Here is a 9965-nt window from a genome sequence, read left to right on the forward strand (position 1 = left end):
ATTTTTACCTTACAAATATTTAAATTTTGAATATTTAGCAAATTTACTATCAAGATAACAAAAATTTTAAATATACTTTAAGTGAATCCTTTTCAAAAACTTTTATCATAAAAATTTTCCATTTATTTATTTATTTATTTTAGAAACATTTTGTCAAGAATTAATAGAAACAACATCGAATAATTCAACAGATATAAATTTATTTAAAAGCAATGGTTCCTTATACAATTTATATAATAATGTCGTTACTACGCCTACTCAAATTTTAAATATTACGTCCAAAGATATTTATCTCGTTAACGACACTCAAATAAATAATAATAATAATAATACATACGATATAAATAAAGAAAATAGAGAAGAAAAAACCGTTAAAAAATCAAATGAAATATATAAAATTTTCCACGACATTAATAATAATACTGAAACTTACCGCGAACTTGAAGAACAAAATGGCGGTGAAGAATATTCAAATAAAACCACAGCCACCTTTGAATGCCGAAACGAAACCGTTATTAATAATAATACTTTTGGTATCGAGGTATCGAACGAAACTTTTCTGTGTAATTATTCAATAATTAATAATAAATCGAATGGATTTAATGGAGGGGAATCAATTTTTAGAACTGTTGATACTGTTGCAATTGCTGCTGGTGCATGTTTAATATCAGCTGTTGTCGGTTATTTAAGTTGTATAAGTTACAGACGTTTCCTACAGTAAGTATCGTCGGACAAAATTATTTAAAATTTTTTTTTTTTTTTTTTTCCCAATATTTTATATTTAAATTTTATTTATTATTTTTCACACAGGAGAAAATATGGTAGTAGTCAAATATTAAATCACGAAGATGTTTACGACACGACTGATTTAAAATATTTTGAAATATAAAACACAAAATTCGAACGAAAAAAAAAAATGTTTTAATAAAATACTCTCTCTGTCTCTTCCGCATCGTAACGGAAATAAATGGATTGCGTCATCGATGACGTATGCATCGACGATGATACGTCACATTTTTTACAAACAAATCAAAACAAAAACAAAACAAATTTTTAAAAATCAATAACAATAATAATAATTTTTATTGATTGATTGATTTTTAAATAAATAAATAATTTTAATAAATAAATCAATTAAAATTATGATGATGATAATAATAATAATAACAATATTAAAAATCAAAAATAATAAAAAAAAAATAAAAAAAAATTTTTAATTCTAATTTTTTTGGCTTAAATCAATTTTATTACATTTATTTTACACGCACGTGCACTACCACCCACCCCCCGCGCACACACACGTGCACCCCCCCACACACATTAATACTGAAATAATAAATAAATAAGAAATCGTAGAGGGAGTGAAGTTAGGGGGGGGCAAGGGGCGGTGGGCGGGGTTTTTTTATCCGGATAAATTTCATTAAATTTTAAAATTAATAATAATAATAATAATAATAATAATAATAATAATAATAATAAATATTAATTAATATATATTGTACTGTTGTAAAAAAAAAAAAAAAAAAAAAAAAACAAAATGAAAAAACGATTTGATGAGTAGTAAATGGAAGAAATAAATAAAATAAAAAATTTTCTTAAGTCGATGATGATGATAATAATCTACCATTTTTTTTTCACCATAATCCTCAAAATTTTAATAATTAATTTAATAATTAAATCAATTTATCTTTTTGATCATCCATTTTTTTTAATAAATAAATTTTACTTTATGTAAAACTAATTCATTATTATTATTATTTCGAATGTCTCAATTATTAACTTTTTCCAACAACAACAAAAAATTTTACATTTTTTATTACATGGTAAATTATTTGTTTATAAATTTCCACGATTATTATTATTATTACAATTGATAAAAAAAATTAATTGATAACAAAAAAAAAAAATGGGTGATATGCATAATCACATTTAATACTATTTATTTAATAAAAATTATTAATTATTATTAACTTTTTGAGTGAGATTCTGATTTTTAATAACAACAAAAAATATTTTAAATATAAAAAATAATAATATAAATTAATTTAAAGTCTATCGATTGACTGATTGATTGATTGATTGATTAATAAAATAAATATAAAGATGAAAAATAAAAAAAAAATAATTTTTTTCTTATCAAATTTTTTTTTTTTTGAATTGATTGATTTAAATAAAAAATTATTAATGATTATATGTATATATGTACATCTCTTACATAATAACTTCCATTAACAATAAATATTAATGATGATGATATTCAGATACCTGAATTATATACCTGAATTCAAATTTTAAAAAAAATTATTTTTCTAATAATTTTGGCATGAAATTAACTTTTTTTTTATACACACATTTTTCAATCACGGTATAACGTTAATGTTTTTCTTTTTTTGATATTTTATTAAATGGGGGGCAAAATGTACGACATTTTGTTTTTTATAAGAGTTATGGTAACGATATTATTATTATTTCTTCACCTAAATTCAATTATTATCGTCAATTTTCGATGATGCTTCAGCGTATCTTCCTAAAACTAATGCTCTGAACAAAGGTCCAACTTCTCGTGGATCTGCCAAAGCATTTATAACCATTTTTTCTACATTTCTCATGATTGCAACTTTTTGTCGACTTTTTAATGGATAAGTTATTGGTCCCGTTGGCCCAGCCTAAAAAAAATTAATCAATGACAATTTGAAAGGAAAAAACGTTTTTCTTTTCCTCCTTCCCCGCCGCCACATTTTACTTCAACTTACTTTGTACCAAAAATTTATTGAAAATGTATAACCTCCTCTCATTAATGATTCAATATGATGCCACCAATAAATTGGGATGTAAAGGACATCACCTGGTCCGAGTACAGTTTCTTGACCTTTGACTTGACTAAATTTAGGAAATTTTTTTAAATCTGGATTTTCAAAATCAACCTGACCGAGAAAAAAAAATGAAAAATTAGGAAAAAATTTTAATTTATTATTATTGAATTTTTTTTTCTTTTACCTGACTTTGTCTGTCGTGTGGATGATACACTGGATGAGGATAAAGACATTCGAATTGTTCGGGTGGAAATAAAATACATCTTTTATATCCTGTGATTTGAGCGAATAAATTTTGTTGCTCATCGTAATGACAGGGAGTAACATTACCTGCAACAACAAAAGAATTTATGTAATTGTGATTTATTAATATCATTTCTACATATATTTTTATTAATTTTATTTATTAGAACTCATTATTATGTATTCAATATAAATTTTTATTTTTTTTAGTCGATTATTTATTAATTTGATAGTTTTTTAAACCATTTCGATAATTTTTTTCACACCGAAGAGTAAAATACATTTTTTTAATTTCTTATTTTATTATCTTTAAATAAATATTGTTAAGCTTATGAATCTTTTATTAAATGCATTAGTTTTAAATAATAGCACACAAAATTTTCTTTTTAAAAAAAAATAGCTTGCATTCGGTGAAATTACAATAACGAAAAACAAATTTTTTTTTTTTTAAATAAAATAAAAAGAAGAAATCACACAAAGTTCGAGTAAAAAAAAAATTTAATTTTAATAAAGTACACAAATATAACATATGTAATATTTTCAAAATATGTGGTAAATAAATTATATAAATATATTTGTAATCATGAAATTTTTTTAAAACTACCTTCCATTGAAATTAACAATAGATTCGACGTCAAAGGACCCCAATTACTAAGTTTTTGAATATTCGATAACCAGTCCCATTTGAAATGAAGAAAATCATCTACAATAGCAGGACCAACAGTATTATTTAATAATTGCTGAAGGTATAGTCTGAAAAATTTATGAACATGAAAGTTAATGGAAATTTTTTTAAAAAATTGTTAAATACGTTAAAAAAATTACATCGAAACCGTTAAAATAAAAAATGATTATTATCACCTGTCATCTCCTTTTTTCCATTCTCTCAGTCTTTGGCAAAACTCTGATAATTTTATATCTATTCTTTTGGTAGGAGGTGTGAATTCCATTTTGTAATTACTTAATAATTGATTAACTTTTTTATCATCAAAAAATTTAAATAAATGATTCCTCGATTGAAATACTGTAAAATCACTGTCACCCATATTTTTTTCTAAATATTCCAAATCCCATTTTTCTGTAGATTTAACTAAATCAGAACCGAGAATAACGACTGGTTTCTAAGGGTAAATAAAAAAAAATCTATTGAAACATAAACACACAAACACACATTCATTAAAAACAATAACAAACAATCAACGTCATTGAACTCTAAATAAAAAACCTACGATGTTGTGAATGAGTAAAACAAAGTCGATATTTCTACAATACATTTTAAAATAAATATTTTAATAAAATAAATTAATATTAAAAAATATGTGTGAAAAAATTGAAAAAAAAAAAAAAAAAAAAAAATTATTACATTTATGTTTAAGGCATTCATATAATCAAGGGCGAAAATAAATGTTTTTAATTAGTTTTAAAAGAAAATATATATAAAATAAAAAAAAAAATACATACGTTTTGTAAAATAAGTTCCAATACTTTTGGATCATCAAAACGAAGTCTAGGAATTTGATCACATTGAATGTTATACTTTCTTAATTGACTCTGATCCCAATTTTTCTCATTGTTTTCAGCCATTTTCATTTCGTTTTAGCACGTAGTCAACAATTTTCGTGGCCGATGCTGGTACTAAAAATTTTAAATTTCGTCTGCTTCGTCACGTAGGTAATCATTGGATAACCGCGGTGCAATGTAATTATATATTTATTTATTAAATTTATCGTTTTAGAAATTACTAATAATTATTTTTTACGGAGAAAATATAAATTTCGTTCATGTTCGTTAAATAAATGTATTTATATATGATGATAAACATTTATTTAAATTGAAAATTTATTAACGTAAACAATGTGACAACCTTGATAATGAACAGGATAGTAAATTCGCGCCAATTGTTTAGATTTCGGTATGATTTTATTAGTACTACAAATATGTCTCGATTTCAATCCGTATCTTCCGTAAAAATTGTTCCATCAAAACCTGTAAAAATCTCTGTTGAAGGTAATATAGGATCAGGGAAATCAACATTTTTAAACTATTTTAAACAATTTTCTTTTGTGGAAACATATTACGAGCCCCTTGAAAAGTGGCGTGACGTGCAGGGTCATAATTTATTACAACTATTATATACAGATATGTCAAAATGGGCTGCCACTTTTCAAAGTTACGTTCAACTAACTAGAACGCAAATACAAACCTCTAAACCAAGGGCAGAAACAAAAATACAAATGTTTGAAAGATCCATTCAAAATAATAGACATTGTTTTTTAGAAAATGCTTATGAAAATGGTTACATATTACCAGCACAGTATTTTGTTTTATGCAAATGGTATGAATGGATTAAACAAAATAATGATATATCTTTAGATTTAATTGGTGAGTCTACTTAAAAATAATTTTTTTTTCGTTCTTTTTTTTTCCCCACAATTACAAGATATATATATATATATATATATATTTGTTTGATTACAGTTTATTTAAAAACTTCTCCTGAAGTTGTGCACAAAAGAGTTTTATCTAGAAACAGACCAGAAGAAAGCATTAGTTTAAAATATGTACAATCTATTCACGATGCACATGAAAATTGGTTATCAAGTTCAAATTTAAAAGTTCCCGTTTTTGTCGTCGATGCTGATAAACAATTTGCTGAAGTTATTAATGTCTGCCAAAAGAATTTACCTTCGTTATTCGATCCTGAAACTGTAGGTAATAAATATTTTATTTTTTTTTTTTTTATGTATGTTATTAACATGATGAAAAATTTAAATAATCAATTAAATATGTTTTTTTTTCTTACAACAGATAAGTAATTATGCATAAATTATAAAAATAAGAAATTTTTTTACATACAAACAAACATGCCTTGAATGGATTTTATTACATTGAGAAAAAAAATTTATAATTTTTTAAACAAATTCTTATTTATTTTTGTATATTTTTTGTATTATTATTTTATTATTATTATAATTGTTTTTTATTAAATGTGTTTTTTATTTAAATACATATATAGATAATATTATTTGAAAATGTTATTAAAATTATTAATTTTCCTCTCTTTCGAGACCTCTTTAATTCCCCTAAATCAATAAATGTGAAAAAAAACTAACATTTTGAGTGATTGAATGAACAACAAAAAAATTAAAAATATATTAGAGTATGCTGGAATGTCGTTTATCAATAGATAATTTATTAATATTAAAAAAAAAATAAAATTTTTCGATAATTAATGTATTATTATAAATAAATTACAAAGTTCATAAAATTCAATATAATTAAACAAAAAGGAAAAAATTGTTAATAGTTAAATAATTAAAAAAGTTTTTTCTTTCTTTTTTTTTTTTTTAACTGGAGAAAGTACCTTCAATTAAAATAATTGATAACACCCCAAAAAAAAAAAAAAAGAAAAAAAGTTTAGCTTAATTATCTTACTTTCTAATTATTAATACAGTATTTAGTTGACTAGATTTTTTTAAGAGTCTTTTATGAGAGAATAATAAATATTTCATGTTTCCATTGGAACTCCCAAATGACAAACACATGCAGATGGAAATTTGAATATTCTCATTCTTGGACAAAGTTCCGGAGCATCCGGATCCCAACTTATAAGACGATGATATGAAAATCTTTGAACACATTTTGTTGTTTTGTTTGTTAAATTTCCCATTTTAATACATTTCATTTCGTTTAAACCGCTGCAGGGTTTTCCAGGGTTTTTACAAGTGTCTGCTGTAATTCTTTGTTGCGACATTTCTAACAATCGTTTAAGAAAATTATTATAAAATTTGATTTAAACCGAATGTAAATAATGTATTTAAAGATTGTGTAAAATACCTGAATGTTGAACAATGACAAACCATTTTCCTGTTGTGACTTCTTTTGCATATCCAGGTTCAATGAGAGAAAATTCAGATTGACATGCTTGTATTCCATCATTCAAAGTCGATCTTTTACGTACGACATGCTATTAAACCGAAAAAATTTTAGTTTTTTCTTTGAAAATATATATGAAACGACGTCTAATAAATGTATATTAATACCTCATCATTTTCAGCGTCCGTTATCGACAATGTATTATTATTATCATCAACATCTGATCTACTGGAAAATTGCATAGAATCTTGATGATCAATTAAATTTTGCGTACTCATAGCTTCCAATAATTTCACGCATTTTTGAACAATTGTACCGATTTGATGCCTTTAATATGTCAAATTTAAATATAAATAACATAGTTTTAGTAATTAAAAAAGAAAGGTAATAACATAAAAAAAAAAAAAAATCAAAAAATGAGGAGCAATTGTTAGAGCTTGACGTTTTTTTTTTTTTTTTTTTTTTTCATTCGCATTGACTTTGATTTCACACTTCATGGTTATAATTTTTAACTTATTAAAAGACAGAACGTAAAAACATGTTTCTTTTTTTTTTTTTTTTTAAATAAGCAAAATGAAAAAGATAAAAAAAAAACTTACGTCGGATATCTTGGGGGAGATTCACAAAAACCTTTCTTTTCATGATTCGGACAGTCGGGGTTTAAAATATCACGAATCGTTGCTTTTTGATTTGAATATTGTTCCGGCGGCGGTGGCGACGGCGGCTGCTGCTGCTGCTGCCACGATGTACTCAGAAGTTTCGACGGATTTCCCGGGTTTTTCATTGAAGTTTCACTAAAAAAAATTTAAACGTTTTTATTATATTCATTTACGATTCTCGAAAGTGATAAAAAATTGTATAAAAAAAGAAAAACTTACCTGAAATTAGGAGGTTTAATTACTTTTATACCAGGTGCAAGTACAGGTACAGATTTTAAAATTTGATTTGAAGAAGAAACAGACAATGGATTGGCGTTTAAAACGTTCATTGATGAACCATATTTCAAAATGGATGACGAATCCGAAAATGGAATATTAGGTTTGTAAAGATAATGATTCCCGAATCCCGAAAGACCAAAATTAGTTGCCACGTGAGGATTATGTGTCGTATATTGAGTATTTATTAATTTTTTAGGTTTTGATGGTGGTGGTGGAACGTTCATTGAAAAAGGTGAACGATAATTGGAATCGTATATATTTCCAACAATTTGTTTCTCCATATTGTGATTTCTAATATTCGACATTGTCATGTGGTTTTTGTACATGAGAGATTCTGCAGGTTCGTTATCGAAAAAAATCAAATCATTTTTATCTGGTCTAAAAGAATTGGTAGGTATTAAATATTTATTAGGTTTTTTATATATTTCAAAAATATTTTTCACATTGGAAGATGATTCCTGTGGAAAATTTGTTTTCATTTTTATAGTCATTCGTCCTGGCTGTCTTACTAATTTTTTCATTTTATTATTATTATCAATAATTGAGTAATAACGTGGAGTTGCAAGGGTACCAAAATTTTTATACTCTCTATTTTCTATAAAATCTGAATCTTGTTCTGGTGTTTCAATAAAATTTCTTTTTATAGCTTTTGGATCATAATTAAAAGATTTGTTAAATTCGTCATAATCCATCGTTTGTTCGTCATCGATTTGTTCTAAAGGTATGGGATACCTTATTTTCTGTTGGTTTATTATTTTTTTAGGTCTTGCAACAGGGATTGTATTTATGAGTTTAACTTTGGATACGTTTGGTGGTATTTTAACAATATGTTTTTTTATACCCTTTTCCGAATATGGTATCTCTATTCTATCGATAGTCATTTGTCTACTACCTCTACGATCGGATTTAATTACTTTTAATTCAGTAGTATTATTATTATCGTTCGACGTCATTAAATTTTTTTCATTTTTTATAAATTCTTCGGCTGTAACGATTAAACCGAAAATAACAATACCAAATAACATAAAACGAAACAACATCTAAAAAAAAAAAAAACATAAAAAAATTTGTACTTTTTTTTATCTTGAACAAAAAAAAAAAAAAAAAAATTTAATACAAACCCTCATAATGAAAAATTTATCTCACTTTAAACGCAAAAACAAAAATAAAAAACTATTAAATAAACGGTTGTGAAATATACAAACAAACAAACAACACTCTACAATTGTTGCTACTATCCAATTAACTAATACATATTAAAAGTTAGTCTTTGAAAACATTTTCAAAGTCTCCCTACCAATTTTTTTTTTTTTTGTTCTGCTCTGAAAATATTTGTTGCATGTGATTTTAAAAAACAAAATTTTTTTTTTTTTAACATAAAAAGTTATTAATTTGATTTAAATTAATAAATTTTTAATAACTTGGTTTATTAAAAAAAAAATGTTTAAAATTAATTTTACAACCGTTAAAATATCAATTATAATTTATAACAATTAATTTAAGATTTTTAAATATCAAATAATAACATACAAAGGTATCATGTTCTAATCCTTATTTCTAATGACACTTTAATTTTTATATACATTATATAAAAAATAATCAATCTTTATTCATACTCCATTGATTTCTTTACAACAACCAGTTAACCAAATAAACCAAGTGATAAACAATTCATCTATTGAAAACATTGAGATTCTCTTCATCTAAATACTCTCATGGATATGAATAGTGGTGAGGAACAGGTTGTTGTATGCTATTGTATGCTGTAGTTTGCTTTTCTGTGCTGTTCTATGCTGTAGTTTGCTGTTCTGTGCTGCTCTATGCTGTAGTTTGCTGTTCTGTGCTGTTCTGGGCTGTTCTGTGCTGTTCTGTGCTGTTCTGGGCTGTTCTATGCTATTGTATACTGTTCTATGCTGTTCTGTGCTGTTCTGTGCTGTTCTATGCTATTGTATACTGTTCTATGCTGTTCTGTGCTGTTCTGTGCTGTTCTATGCTATTGTATACTGTTCTATGCTGTTCTGTGCTGTTCTGTGCTGTTCTATGCTATTGTATACTGTTCTATGCTATTGTATGCTGTTCTGTGCTGTTCTAAGCT

At 25.1% G+C, this 9965-nt stretch overlaps 4 protein-coding genes across 4 annotated transcripts; 2 read left to right on the forward strand and 2 right to left on the reverse strand.

The window, feature by feature from the left end:
* Positions 1–452: 452 nt before the first annotated feature.
* Phum_PHUM407810 (uncharacterized protein) lies at positions 453–889 on the forward strand (the record flags this gene model as incomplete). Its single annotated transcript, XM_002428846.1, has 3 exons — positions 453–541; positions 625–717; positions 811–889. 3 exons carry the CDS (start codon positions 453–455, stop codon positions 887–889), a joined length of 261 nt encoding a protein of 86 aa, XP_002428891.1.
* Positions 890–2483: 1594 nt separating this feature from the next.
* Positions 2484–4640, reverse strand: Phum_PHUM407820 (Hypoxia-inducible factor 1 alpha inhibitor, putative; the record flags this gene model as incomplete). Its single annotated transcript, XM_002428847.1, has 6 exons — positions 2484–2666; positions 2754–2924; positions 2998–3143; positions 3661–3809; positions 3918–4177; positions 4518–4640. 6 exons carry the CDS (start codon positions 4638–4640, stop codon positions 2484–2486), a joined length of 1032 nt encoding a protein of 343 aa, XP_002428892.1.
* A 353-nt stretch (positions 4641–4993) lies between these two features.
* Positions 4994–5872, forward strand: Phum_PHUM407830 (Deoxynucleoside kinase, putative; the record flags this gene model as incomplete). The annotated part of the gene is made up of 2 exons (XM_002428848.1): positions 4994–5438; positions 5535–5872. 2 exons carry the CDS (start codon positions 4994–4996, stop codon positions 5870–5872), a joined length of 783 nt encoding a protein of 260 aa, XP_002428893.1.
* Positions 5873–6434: 562 nt separating this feature from the next.
* On the reverse strand, positions 6435–8751 carry Phum_PHUM407840 (uncharacterized protein; the record flags this gene model as incomplete). The annotated part of the gene is made up of 6 exons (XM_002428849.1): positions 6435–6812; positions 6894–7023; positions 7100–7259; positions 7532–7726; positions 7811–8378; positions 8424–8751. 6 exons carry the CDS (start codon positions 8749–8751, stop codon positions 6565–6567), a joined length of 1629 nt encoding a protein of 542 aa, XP_002428894.1. The 3' UTR covers positions 6435–6564.
* Positions 8752–9965: the final 1214 nt, after the last annotated feature.

The sequence above is a fragment of the Pediculus humanus genome, genomic scaffold (genome assembly GCF_000006295.1).
Source record: "Pediculus humanus corporis 1103172108072 genomic scaffold, whole genome shotgun sequence".
Classification (NCBI taxonomy): domain Eukaryota; kingdom Metazoa; phylum Arthropoda; class Insecta; order Psocodea; family Pediculidae; genus Pediculus; species Pediculus humanus.